General features: G+C 34.7%; 1 protein-coding gene across 1 annotated transcript in view; it reads right to left on the bottom strand.

Annotated features, from left to right (window-relative positions):
- Positions 1-311: 311 nt before the first annotated feature.
- SELENOF (selenoprotein F) overlaps positions 312-15,034 on the bottom strand; it is a 32,746-nt gene continuing 18,023 nt past the window's right edge. The window contains exons 3-5 of the mRNA XM_040232390.1: positions 14,514-14,577; positions 3,416-3,465; positions 312-1,175 (exon numbers count right to left, since the gene is read on the bottom strand). Of these exons, the coding sequence (XP_040088324.1) occupies positions 1,044-1,175; positions 3,416-3,465; positions 14,514-14,577 (246 nt within the window). The 3' untranslated portion in view covers positions 312-1,043. The remainder of the gene's footprint in view (positions 1,176-3,415; positions 3,466-14,513; positions 14,578-15,034) is intronic.

Here is a 15,034-nt window from a genome sequence, read left to right as displayed (position 1 = left end):
TTAATACAGTAAGATTTTAGACCAATTTAATTTAGTAAGAGGTGTAAATGACCTAAAGTCATTTGGACGAATGCTGGTCTTAGTGAACCATCTTTAAGAAGTCACTTTCATCACACAAAAGACTAAGTAAAGTCATTTTTAATAGCTCATAAAAAAAGAGGTGGTATTTTAAGATATTCCTTATATAATAAGGTATTAATGAAAATGTGTTCATTTTAAGTGTTTTTTGGCTTCAAACAAAGGTTTATATGAAAATAAAAATGTACTGAGAAATGTGTCATTTTTTAAACATGAAAGATTTCAAATTCAGATAGATTTTTGCAACTTTTTATTTATATTTTGGTCTTACAAATGATCATTTTTAAATTGACTTTTCCATAAGAATGTAAAGCGCAAAAATTTGCTAAATATCAGGTCCACACAAATCCTCAGGAAGGTTTTCTGTGTAGTCTTCATTAATGCAAATCTCTGTGTGAATATCTCACTCTTACTGTAGATCTTGAATCTGTTTTACAATAATGCAGCCATAAAGTTTTTATGTAGTGCATTCATTATAAACTATACATTTCTATTAAAAGGAAGGCTGGGTGATACAAAAATATGAGAGGATCTGGGGAACAGGCAATCTGTTGAGGCTCGGTATGTCTTACTTGCTTTCAAGTTTTTTGTCGTTACTTTCAAAGAGCACAGAGCACACGAGGCACAATAATCATCTCCCTTATTAACCTCCCTAATTTAAAAATCTGTTGTTCATAAAACTGACCAATTATCACAAACTATCATTTGCATAATTAACCACAAGTCTACTACAAGGCATTCTGTTACTAGTGGTATCAACAAATGAAGGATGGAAACTTATAAAAAAGGGTTTTGTTAACTTCTTACCTATCATGGGCTGTGCTGCCGCTTGAACTTTTAATTAGATTGTTTAATGCCTCACAGTAAAAGACTGATCAATGGAAGAAAGCAAAATGAAATTATTTTCTAGGTGCTATAGTATTTCATTGGACAAGGTAACAGAAGGATAGGACAAAATTTAAGATTTATATGCGTTCCAACTTCTCACTCAGGAATTCTTCTACACTGTCTGTGTTCCATTTGAGGATGCTTAGTTCTTCAGCAATGTTCCCACTGTCATCCAAAAGCTTTAGCACAGGGTCTGAACCGCGAACATACTACAAAAAAGAGGAATATAATTTTCTGCTTAGGAGGAGTCTTTTTAAGCTTCAACCAAAATCCAAACCAATCAAGCTTAACTAAATTTAATAATAATAAGCTTTTAAACTCTTTTAGGGATTTCATAAAAAATAGGGAAAAAAACCCACACTTTACTTTGAAGAGAAACACTTGCTGGTATCGAGATAGTGTTACTTGGGGTTTAAGCTTACTTTTGAATATAACAAGTGTTTATTGCATACATGAAGAGAATGATAATTAAGAGCAATGTTAAAAAAGACTGTGCCTACCAATTATGAGATAATTCTGCACTGGACTTTCATTCGATTTCTTAAACCAGAAAAAATTAATTTTGTTGTAAATAGTTTATAATTTGGTTGAATTCCTAAAACTTCAGACCTACCTAAGTGGAGGGGTCCAATATTTCACCAGAAGGCTCTGAGGAATTCTTACTTTAGGTAAATGGGATAACAAACATGATCCCATTCATTAAGCGATCAATCTTCAATGCTAAATTAGGGGCCACATAGCTAGAATGTAGCAGTGATGATAAAGGGAGCTCTGAGAACTTCTTTTAGCAATTATGCTTCAGTTTTTCTAGGTTTTCTAGGGTTGTGAACGCAGGAGATGAAGACAAGCTCTGATGTGATTATTAGCATTGGGTATATTCTCAACCCATTTGTGGCCCTCTAAGCTAATAAAGCAATAACATTACTACTAAAATCTTTCGATCAGGCTATCTACATAGACTGTGCTTTAAAACTTCATTTTTTAATTAAAAAAACTCAGTCACAAAATTAGAAACTACATAGAACACAGCTGCAAAAATATTCAAATATTAAATCAAATCCAACAATGTATAAAGAATCATATACCATGACCAATTTGGATTTGCTCCAAGTATACAAAGCTGGTGCAATATTTGAAAATGAATTAATGTAATCCATTATTACCAACAGGCTAAACAAGAAATCTTGTATCAAGAGATGCAGAGCAAGCATCCTGTGACATGCTACAACATGGATGAACTTGAAAGACATCACCACTGTGACTATACTTAACACTACTGAACTGGACTCTTAACATTTAACTTACCATCCTAACTGCTTTTAAGTTTTTAAATTTTTGACTGAATAGCATGTGGGATCTCAGTTCCCTGACCAGAGATGAAACCTGTGTCCCCATGGGGTCTTAAGCGCTGGACCACCTGGGAAATTTCTTAAAAATCTTTTTAAACCATAATTAAAATTTTAAACAGTGAGCAAAAGATCTCAGATTCACCACAGAAGATATACAGATGGCAAATAGCATGTGAAATGATGCTCAATTAAGAAAATGCAAATGAAAATGAGATAACAACACACTTATTAGAATGGCTAAAATTCAAACACTGACAATAACTAATGTTGATGAATGTGGATCAACAGGAACTCTCATCTATTATTAAGGGACTGCAGCATGATACAGCTACTTTGGAAAACAGTTTAGCTTTGTAAGAAGTGCCCAATAGTCTTACTATGATTCAGTAATTGTGCTTCTAGGCAATTATCCATATAAGACAAACTTATGTCTACATAAAAATGTACACAGCTCTGTTACTCGTAATTGCTAAAACCTGGAAGCAACCACCATGCCCTTCCACTGGTGAACAGAAAAACAAACCATGATATAACAGAATATTGTTCATGTTATTCAGCATTAACAAGAAATGAGCTATCCAGCTACAGAAAAGACACAAAGGAAATGTAAATGTATATCAAGTTAAGTCTGAAATCTGAAAAAACTATCTACTGTATAATTCCAATTATATGATAATCCGGAAGAGCCAAGACTACAGAGACGGTAAAAACGTCAGTGGTTGTCAGGTGTTTGGCAGGGGGTGGGGTGTGGAGCACCGGGGAGTTTTGGGAACAGTGAAACTTCTGTATGATACTATAATGGTGGATATATACATTATGCATTTGTTAAAACTCCTAGAACTGTACAAAGAATTAAGTCCTAAAGCAAACTATGAAATTTACTTAATAATGTATTAATATTGGTTCATCTGCAAATGTACATCAATGCAGGATGTTAATAAGGTAACTGGAGGATGGAGATGGGAGTATGTGAGAACTCTAGAATCAATTTTTCTATAAACTTAAAATTGTTCTAAAAAATAAAAGTTAATTTAAAATATGAGTAATTTTTTAATTTAAAAAAATGCTGGAAAAAAAGGATCACATTAAAATTATATTACCTTGATTTGCAGTCCTTTGAATAGTTTGGGTTTATCACTCCTGACGAAAGCTTAAAAGAAAAGAAAAATGGATTCAAATTGTTCACTTCCAGATACAAGCGACTATAAAGATCAATACAGAAAGGAGAAATAAATGCAACAAATAAAAAAATTAGATTCTTTTCTATACGGGAAAACCAAGGAAGTTAAAACACCTACAAGTAGAAAGACATCCCATTTTCTTCAATGGAAAGACTAAATATTTTAAGATGTCATTTCAAGTTAATAAAAATCCCAAATTACAATAGGATTTTAAGGGCTTGACAAAAATGACAGCAAAACTCTGTAAGGGTAAATGTTTGAGAATAGAGCAGTTTAGAAAAAGTAAAATATGGGAGAACTGTTCAACTGTTATTTAATATACTATGTGATACTTATTATCAGAATGGATAAAACAAAGAAACAGAGTAGAAGATCTAGAGAATTAAAAACACCTCTATTTTAATATATGGTAAAGCTATCAAGCCAGACAGAAAGAAAGAAAAAGATCATGTATGCATGCATCTGGGAGTGTGTGTGTGTTATGCAATAAATGCTTTTGAATATCTATTGTATACCAGACAGCAGAGATAAAGCTATATAAAACAGAGAGGACTCCTGCTCTTATGGAGTTTATAGTCTGGTGGGGAAGAAAGATGCTAAACAAGTAATCATATAACTGATAATCTGAATTGTGATTGTTAAAAAAAAGAATTGTATTATTACCATGAGATTTAACACAGACAACCTGGATAAATAAAATAAAATTTTCCTACACATGATTCTAAAGAAAATGATTTATAGATGTGCCTCTATAAAAATGGAAACACAGTATAGCAAAACACCACTAGAGACAAAGTTAAAAAAGTAAACATGACAAATTGGGAAAAATTATTTCTGACAGTATACAAGAGGGCTCCTATTAATAATAATAAAAAATACTAGGTACTAGAATGAACTATGGACAGGAACATGTAATATACAAATACAAAAGTGGTCACTAAACATTTGAAATAAATGTTCAACCTCAGAAAATAATCCAAGAACTGTCAAAACAATCAGGTAACCTTATTTGGAGTGGCAAAAATTAAAAAGAATATTTAAGGTTAGAGAGGGGGTAGAGGACATTTTGCTGAGGGTTAACTGTGGGAGAAATATAAATGGACACATCCTTTTTGAAGGGTTTTTAGCGAAAAGAACCAAAGTCTTAAAAATGTACACACTCTTTAGACCTGTAAGTATCTTTCTCAGAATTTCTTTATTCTGAGGAAACTGACGCTATATAAGGCAAACACAGATACAAGGTCCTGCTAACCAAGTCTGGATTTGAAAATAATCTAAGTGTGTAAAAGGCTATTGGTTAAATAAATTAACATGGATCTCACTCACATGTATGTATGTTTCATACACATCCAATCATTTAAAAATTGTATTAATCTATATTTAGTGATATAGACACAAATGCATATAAAGGTTTATAGATCAGTTTGTTTTCCACTGTTGTTAAAAAAAGACAGATACATTGTTTTTATATATTTACATTAATGTATTTACATATTTATCTGTAAATATATATTTGCAAAGGAAAAAGCTTGGAAGCATTCAAGGAAATATAAAAAAAATTAACTGAGAAAATACAAAATACTTAGCAGAATATATCTAATAGTTCAAAACAATAACTACTATTTTAATAGGAGTTATATCTAGAGCACAGGGTTTGGGGAAGTTTTAAGTAAATATGTTCCTTTTTGGGTTACTGTTGATCTACATTTTACCAAGTCTTTAGTAATGATCATATCTTAACTGTCTAAGTTAGAAAATTTTACAATATATTAAAAAAATATACAAGTAACATGTTTCATTTAGATACCAGACAGTTCTTAATACCAGCTCTATAATGATCTGCATTAGTTTCCAATTAGATTTTATAGTGACAGGCATGCTTTTGAGAACTTTTTTTTTTAAAAACTTATTTGGCTGCACTGGGTCTTAGTTGTGGCATGTGGGATCTAGTTTCCCGACCAGGGATCAAATCTGGGCCCCCTGAATTGGGAGTGCAGTTAGCCACTGAAGAGCCAGGGGAGTCCCAAGAACTTATTTTTTAAACTAAGAATCAACTAGCAATAGAATTGTAGACATGTTTCACTATGAAGATCTTTATATATGTGCATCTAGAACAACAAAAAATTAATAAATACTTTTTCTTTTCAAGGTTTTGCAGAACTGTTGGAAGAGATTTAGATATCCCATCTGAATTTTCCCTACTATATTTAGTTCAAAATAAAATTGATTCTACGATTCTGGCTTATTAGAATGTCTTCTTTATTACCTTCATCCTTTCAGATTTGTCAAAATACTGACTCCCCAAATGAAAATGAGCTTATGATATCCTGTGGGTTTTATACTATTCCTTTGGCAAATGCTATAATGCACACCTGTGCAAAGCATTATTTAACAGTTTGTTCACAACTACAAAAAAAATATCTCTAGAGAAAAGAACTACTCATATTTTTTCGTATTGATAACAAAAGCTATAACTTTGTCTTTAAGAAGATTTTTAACAGGCTAGAATGAGGAATAAATTTAAAAGAAATATTAAGATGAGTCACTTAATGACCCATGGAGAGTGAAATAATGACTATCGTTATCTGTTCTTTTCTCTTCTTTCTGCTATGTATAAATCCACAAGCTCCTAATTTTGAATGAAGGAAATATCCGTTAAATACACTGTAGTGGCAAAACAAATTTTATAGGCGGTAAACTAAACTTTTAAAAGATATTTGAATATTTACTATATACACACAGCACTAGGACAGACTATATGAGAACATGAGACTTCCAAAAAACATCCCAGAGTAACTTATTTTTCTACTTTACTTATTTTTAAAAATTTTTTCTTTTATTTATTTTTGGCTGCACTGGGTCTTTGCTGCTATGTACAGGCTTTCTCTAGCTGTGGAGAGCAGGGGCTCCTCTCTACCTGTGGTGTGTGGGTTTCTCATAGCGGTGGCTACTCTTATTGTGGAGCAAAAGCTCTTGGGTGCACATCAGAGTAGTGGCGCATGGGCTCAGTAGTTGCTGGTGCTTGGGCTCAGTAGTTGGGGCACACAGCCTTTGCAGGCCCTGCAGCATGTAGGATCTTCCCAGACCAGGGACTGAACTGGTGTCCCCTGCACTGCACACTGATTCTTAACTATTGCATCACCAGGGAAGCCCTCTACTGTTCTAAAAATAACTAACTAAATTATATCAGTTTGAAGATTCCTAGAGATTAATTCAGTCACTATTTCAAGAAAATGTTCTTATGCCATTTAACTATTTGTCAATCACCAAGGCAGATTTGTAAATAACAATTTAAAGTGATCAAATATACAGAAATGATTAGAAAACAGGTTAAATGATTCAGTTTTGTTAAGATTCTTATCAGCATGGCATTTGTGTAGCTGCCTAGAAGTCAGGGTAAATATTTGCTATATACATTGCTTAGAAAACATAGGACTCTTCTTATAATCCAGAAGCTCTTCAAAGTTAACTGAAGAGTATTAAAAAATAAAAATCTGTCTTCCAAAAGAGGTTAAGTGGGGATGAGGGGTAATAGGAAGGATATGTCTAGAAATAAAAAAAAGTTTGAACTATTATTTTCGAAATCATAAACAAGTAAAAATACAGAAGCAAAATATACTTTGCTAGATATAATGATGTACCTTTGATCACATTAGAAGCAGTCATACAATGTACTCTATTGGTTTAAAGACTTAATAAAGGCTTACAGCAGGTACAATTAAGATTTGTGAAGTGCCATACAAAGTTACCTGGAATGATAATTAGGTATTTTACTGTTGATTCGAAATAAGTACATTTGAATCAGTATATATTCTAAATAAAAAAGTCATATCATATCCAGAAACAATAATACAAAGAGAAGAGCACCAGCAACAACAATAAGAGAACTGAATTCTCAAGTGCGCTCAATGAAAACTACTGGGAATCCATATATTTCTAAAATAAGAAAACTGACTATTGTATACAATCTATCTGGAGTGCAAAATCATGACTTACTTTGGCCCTTCCAACAAGACATTTGAAAGCATTTAAAAACATTCAGAGAATGGCAATTTAAACAACTAAAAGAATCTGAGAAGACTGGAGGTACAATAACGAAGACAAGACAAACTAAAAAGATTATCACTTTTCAGATCAGAATTAAAAAGTCAGAAAAGGACTACTGAAGAATATATATTCATAAAAGGTATATATCCAACGTAAACATAGCTTTTAACCAGATTTGCATTTGTCAAAAGTGGAATCTCCCTTGAATTGGATAACTTTAGTAAATACACTCATTCTTTCAATAAATATCTGAATTCCTCTTAATATGAGGAACAGTGTTAGGATGACTGGGAGTATATTAGTGGTAAAAAATTTAAAAATTGAACTTTAAGGAGTTCCTCCAGAAAAACCTCTATTTCTGCTTCACAGACTATGCTTAAAGCCTAGTGTGGATAACAACAAACTGAAAAATTCTTAAAGAGATGGGAATACCAGACCAACCTATTTTACCTAGAGAAATACCAACAACCTCAGATATGCAGATAATAGCACTCTAATGGCAGAAAGTGAAGAGGAACTAAAGAGCCTCTTGATGATGGTGAAACAGAAGAGCGGAAAAGCTGGCTTGAAATTCAACATTCAAAAAACAAAGATTGTGGCATCTGGTCCCGTCATTTCAAGGCAAATAAAAAGGGGAAAAGTGGAAGCAGTGATGGATTTTATTTTCTTGGGCTCCAAAATCACTGTGGACAGTGACTGAGGCTATGAAATCCAAAGATGCTTGATCCTTGGAAGGGAAGCTATGACAAACCTAGATAGTGTAATAAAAAGTACAGACATCAGTTTGCTGACAAAGGTCCGTACAGTCAAAGCTATGGCTTTTCCAGTAATTGTGTACGGATATGAGAGTTGGACCATAAAGAAGGCTGAGTGTCGAAAAACTGATCTGGAAGGACTGTTGCTAAAGCTGAGGCTCCAATAGTTTGGCCACCTGATGTGAATAGCCAACTCACTAGACAGCTCCTGATGCTGGGAAAGACTGAAGACAAAAGGAGAAGGGGGCGGCAGAGGATGAGATGGCTAGATAGCATCACCGACTCAATGGGCATGAATTTGAGCAAACTCTGGGAGACAGTGGAAGATAGAGGAGCTGCATTCCATGGGGCTGCAAAGAGTCAAACATGACTTAGCGACTGAACAACAAAGTTTGGTAGAGGCAGAAGACCAGTAAAGCAAATAAATACATTAAAATATTATGTGGGAAATGCTATGGAACACAATGCGGAGAGTGACAAATTCTGTGCAAAAGTAATCCCCAAATAGTGTTTGAATTGACTTTTGAATGAATAGGGGTTCATCACAAGAATGCACAAAAATCGTTAAGTCAGGAAGAACATACAGTGTGTGCAAAGACTTAGAGGTCAGAGTTCAGAGAATTGCAAAAGTTCTGCATATAAACTAAAGACATAAACCTAGAAAAGAGAGTCCATGTCATGATAGGTCTTGTTTATGATGCTGAGTTTGACATTTATTCTCTATGTGATGGGGAACCACAGAGAATTTTAAATAAGAGGTTCACATAATCAAATCTGTCTTCTGGAAAAGGTCTTTTTGGGAGTTGTGTAGGAGAGAGAATAGAAGTAAGAAAAGGGAAAAAAACAGGTAGGCCAGATAACAAGTAACTAATTCTTTCAGATAAAGATGCTAAGGGCTGATTAAAATCACAGAATAGGCCAAAAGAGTAAGATATGAAGGTTATTAAGGAGGAGGAAGAGACACAACTTGGTGACTAGCTGGGTATCAAGTATGCAAGAAGTATTAATCATGAGTCTTGGGTTTCATGCTAATACTTTTGCTTGATGATACTGCCATTTGTGGAAATAGTGAAGAAGACAGTGTAGTTTTAGAGAAGAGGACTAATTTAATTTTTGAATGTGCTGGGTTTAAGGCCTCTCTACTAAAAATATAAAAAGGCAAAATGACTGTCTGAGGAGGCCTTACAAATAGCTGGGAAAAGAAGAGAAGAAAAAGGCAAAGGAGAAAAGGAAAGATATATCCATCTAAATGCAGAGTTCCAAAGAATAGCAAGGAGAGATAAGAAAGCCTTCCTCAGTAAACAATGTGGAAAAGACTAGGGATCTCTTTAAGAAAATTAGAGATAACCAAAGGAACACTTCATGCAAAGATGGGCACAATAAAGGACAGAAATGGTATGGATCTAAAAGAAGCAGAAGATATTAAGAAGAGGTGGCAAGAATACACGGAAGAGCTACAGAAAAAAGATCTTAACGACCCAGATAACCACGACGGTGTCATCTCTCATCTAGTGCCAGACATCTTGGAGTGTGAAGTCAAGTGGGCCTTAGGAAGCATCACTAGGAACAAAGCTAGTGGAGATGATGGAATTCCTGCTGATCTATTTCAAATACTAAAAGATGATTCTGTGAAAGTGCTGTATTCAATATGCCAGCACATATGGAAAACTCAGCAGTGGCCACAGGACTGGAAAAGGTCAGTTTTCATCCCAATCCCAAAGAAGGTCAACGCCAAAGATGTTCAAACTACCACACAATTGCACTCATTTCACACGCTCGCAAAGTAAGGCTCAAAATTCTCCAAATGAGGCTTCAACAGTAGGTGAACTGAGAACTTTCAGATGTACAAGCTGGATTTAGAAAAGGCAGAGGAACCATAGATTAAATTGCCGACATCCAATGGACTATAGAAAAAGAAAGGGAATTCTAGAAAAACATCTACTTCTGCTAATTGACTACACTAAAAGCCTTTGACTGTGTGGATCACAACAAACTGTGGAAAATTCCTCAAGAGATGGGAATACCAGACCACCTTACCTGCCTCCTGTAAAACCCACATGTAGGTGAAGAAGCAACAGAACTGGACATCGAACAGTAGACTGGCTGCCCCTTGGGAAAGGAGTATGTCAAGCCTGTATATTGTCACCTTGCTTTTTAACTTATATGCAGAGTGTACAGTGTTAGTCGCACCTCAGTCGTGTCCAACTCTTTGCGACCCCACGGACTGTAGCCCACCAGGCTCCTCTGTCCATGGAGTTCTCCAGGCAAGAATACTGGAGTGGGTTGCCATTTCCTTCTCCAGGGGATCTACCTGACCCAGGGGTTGAACATAGCTCTCCTCCATTGCAGAAAGATTCTATACCATCTAGGCCACCAGGGAAACCCTCAGGGTAACTGTATAATGGAATATTATTTAGCCATAAAAAGGAATTAAGTTCTGAAATACACTACAATATGATGAATCTTAAAAACACATTAAGTGAAAGAAGTCAGTCACAAAAGACCTCATATTATGATTCCATTTATCTGGAGTCAGAAAAACCACTGGAATAGAAAGCAGGAATAGTGGAATAATGGCCACCAGGGTCTGGGAAAGTGGAAATGAGAAGTTAAAGTGTGTGTCCTTCAAACTGTGGACAGGACTGAATGGAGCTATCTTTCCTTGTTGAGGTCAGGATCCCTGTCTCCTCCACATGGAAGCACAAGAAAATAAACTCAAATTTTCAAAGAAATCAATCATTCTAGACCTCAATTATAAAGTAAAAAGCAGTTCTATTGTCAGCCCAGTATCTGCACCCACCAATCAGGCAGTCCTTTGCTCAGGAACCCCTTTGGACCACTTCAGCCTCTAAGATAATGAAGCTTCCAAAATATGGATTTTTAACAAATTCAAACAGTTGTACATCATGTGAAATGCTGGGCTAGATGAAACACAAAGTGGAATCAAGACTGCCGGGAGCAATATCAATAACCTCAGATATGCAGATGACACTACCCTTTTGGCAGAAAGTGAAGAGGAACTAAAGAGCCTCTTGATGAAGGTAAAAGAGAAGAGTGAAAAGGCTGGCTTAAAACTCAACATTCATAAAATGAAGAACATGGCATCCAGTCCCATCACTTCATGGCAAATAGATGGGGAAACAATGGAAACAGTGAGAGACTTTATTTTCTTGGGCTCCAAAATCACTGCATATGGTGACTGCAGCCATGGAATTAAAAGATGCTTGCTCCTTGGAAGAAAAGCTATGACAAACCTAGATGGTGTGTTAAAAAGCGGAGATGTTACTTTGCCGACAAAGGTCTGTCTAGTCAAAGCTATGGTTTTTCCAGTGATCATGTATGGATGTTGGACTATAAAGAAGGCTGAATGCTGAAGAATTGATGCTTTTGAACTGTGGTGTTGGAGAAGACTCTTGAGAGTCCCCTGGACTGCAAGGAGATCCAACCAGTTAATCCTAAAGGAAATCAATCCTGAATATTCATTAGAGGGCTGATGCTGAAGCGCCAATCCTTTGGCCACCTGACGTGAAGAGCCAATTCATTAGAAAAGACCCTGATGCTGGGCAAGATTGAAGGCAGGAGGAGAAGGGGATGACAGAGGACAAGATGGTTGGATGGAATCACTGACTCGACGGACATGAATTTGAGGAAGCTCTGCAAGATGGTGAAGGACAGGGAAGCCTGGCATGGTGCAGTCCATTAGGGTGAAAAAAGTAGGACACGACTGAGCAACTGAACAACAACTAAAAATGTAGGCCACAATCTACAGAATTGTTAGAAAAGCAGAATCTCAGGACACAAACCCAATTTACAGAATTATACTCTGCATTTTAACAGGACCCCCAGGTGACATGCATATGTTGGTTTAAGATACTATGAGACCACCTAAGTGGAAATGTCAGTTCAGTCTGAAGTGTGGTGATAAACAAAAGAACGGTTTGAGTTAAAGACACAAATTGGGAGTCACCAGGTGATGCAGTAGAAACCGAGGGAGTGGGACACTGTTTAAGAGAGTAAGAAAAAGGAAAATAAGAACAAGACTGTGACTGACCCCAATAGTTGAGGTTTGGGTGGTAGATGAGATGCCAAAAAAGGAGAATAAAAAAACCTGTTCACACAAGTGAAGGGAAGAGAGAGTCAAATGCTAGAAAGTCATTGTTATTCAATTCTCAAAACAGTCCAATAAGGTAGATAGTAACTGATTTTATACCACCTATTAACCCATTTTATAAATGAGTAAATTGATGAAGCTAGTGCTAATCAATCAGTATTCCTTCCAGTAAAACTCACAGGTAACATAATCCTAGGCATCATTCAAGAAGTGAAAATCTATTTGCTATCTCAGTTGTACATTATTTTAAAATTCCTTTCTGTATTCAAAGATTTATGATTCTAATACAGAGGCTGGCAAACTACAGTCCACAGGCCACACTGGCCTCCCTGCTTTTATAAATAAGGTTTTACTGGAACACATCCATATGTATTCATTTAAATATTTTCTACGGCTGCTTCTGTACTACAAATGCAAAGTTCAAAAGCTGCAATGGATATAATGTTGGCTTTAAAGCTGAAAAGTATTACTATTTGGTTTTTTAGAGAAAATGTTTGCTAAGACCTACAAAATCAGGGGAAATTTACATTTTTTATTTTGGAGAGAGAGAGACTGCAGACACAGCCTTATCATGGTAAGACTCGTGCATAAGAAGGAAAACAGACTTAACATCATTGCTTTGATGTCACTTAAGTGATAAAACACAAGATCCAACATACAATGAGAAATTTTTATACATACAGACTTTCCTACTTAAACAACCATAACATGGAAAACCAGAGTACTTTAGGAGGTATATCTGACATTAGCTAAGACATGATTTGGGACTTCTTTTCAGCCCATGAAACCTGAGTTGATTAATGTGGATAAGACATTTCAAATTTTTAATCCTTCTCTCTTCTAGAATAATTTAACATAATTTTTCCTTCTGTTTCATGACATGGCTAATTAAAATTAAATAAACTTAAAAAATGTATTAGTTTCTCATGGGCTCAGACAATATTGATAATATGATTATATTAATATGGCTATGGATTAAAGAATTATACAATCATTTTAATTTAAATTGGTTTGTACTAATTAAATATTTATACACAGATTTAAAAATTTAATGTTTCAAAAGGAAAAGACAGTATGACCACATATACCCACAAGTTTGATAATTTAACTATACATAAGAAATATATATATAAATAAGTTGTAATCCAAAGATTAATAAACTACACTCAATCTTTTAAAGACTGAACTAGCAGCTGTAGAAATTATCATGGACATGATAAAACCTGACATCACAAATAGAAGCGCTAACTGCAATCTACTCTTGACCTCATGAAAATCTGAGTCACAAAAAATAAGACAAGTCAGTAAATATGAATAATCAATATAATTGAAAGGAAATGTCAAAATATTTTAGGAATAAGAATGATCACTTTATCATTCAGATAACTGATATTAAAAAAAGCTAAAAAAACTCTGGTACAATTCTGAGGTTAAGTGTTTGAGGCAAAATTAATCCTAAGAGCAAGGAATTTTCTCCCCAAGTTGTTATATTCTGTGCTATATCAGAATATGTTCTTATTCTAATAAAGAATGTATTTAATTAAATATGCATATGCTCTGGGTCTCAAATAAAATGTCCCCAAGTCAAATTGTTTGATTACATTTCTGTGCCAAAAGGAACAATATTATAAATAATTCTAGGCCAGCAATAAAGGGCATGTGTTAACATGGGCAATTTTACATAATACTAAACCCCAAAATTCTCTTGCCATTGAGTAAACAAGTCAAGAAAGCACAGGAAAGGCAGCAAAAACAAAAACAGAATGAGGTATACAAATATAGCACTTATGCATTTCCGTTTAAAAAAAAACTTCATTACCTTCATAAAACTGATTTTCAAGTGACATGCAAGGATGGAACAGAAAATGTTCAAGTCTTTTTGGAGCCACAAATCTCCATTACTGTTTGCTGTCGACCAAAAGAATACACTTTCACAATTATCCTTTCACATACTTGTCTTTAATTCCTGTGAAGATACACTTGTATGATTTCCTTTCTTCTACACCTCACGTTTTATGGTATTTAATTTTCTTCCTGATTATTTTTGTGAAATGTTGATTTTAAGTTATTAACTGAAATTTATACTAGAGTTAATTTTACATACCTTGGACTTGAGGGAACCTCCCCAATTTTCATCCACAGACTTCAAGAATAGCTCCTGCATACAGCTGCAAAAGAAAAAACAGAAGTTTAAAAAACCAGTATAAATTTTAAAAAATGTAGCTATAAAATAAATATAAAATTTCATAATATAAACATTCCAGTTAAACAGATATATAGATCAAACAAACATCAGAAGAGAAAATGAAGGCCTAAGGGTATTAAACAGTAGAGGTATTCAAGCCCTTCCTGGAGTACAAACTTATTCAAAAAGACTGAAGATATGAAGACTTGACAATGAACTTGAATAGGTAAGCTGTCCTAGGAAGTTTTTAACAAAATTTTAAAGATTTCCTAGGTTTTCTTTTAAGGATACTAAGGTGAATCCGGCTTCCCTGGTGGCTCAGAGAATAAAGCGTCTGCCTACAATGCAGGAAACCCGGGTTCGATCCCTTGGACTACCCTCAACTATTAAAGAGGCAAAAATTACAAAACAATCAAATAGTAGTAGACTTTTGCTTAAGA

The sequence above is a fragment of the Oryx dammah genome, unplaced genomic scaffold (assembly GCF_014754425.2).
Source record: "Oryx dammah isolate SB20612 unplaced genomic scaffold, SCBI_Odam_1.1 HiC_scaffold_28, whole genome shotgun sequence".
Taxonomy (NCBI): Eukaryota; Metazoa; Chordata; class Mammalia; order Artiodactyla; family Bovidae; genus Oryx; species Oryx dammah.
The sequence above is the reverse complement of the archived record's forward strand: the minus strand, read 5'-3'. Positions and strand labels throughout refer to the sequence as shown.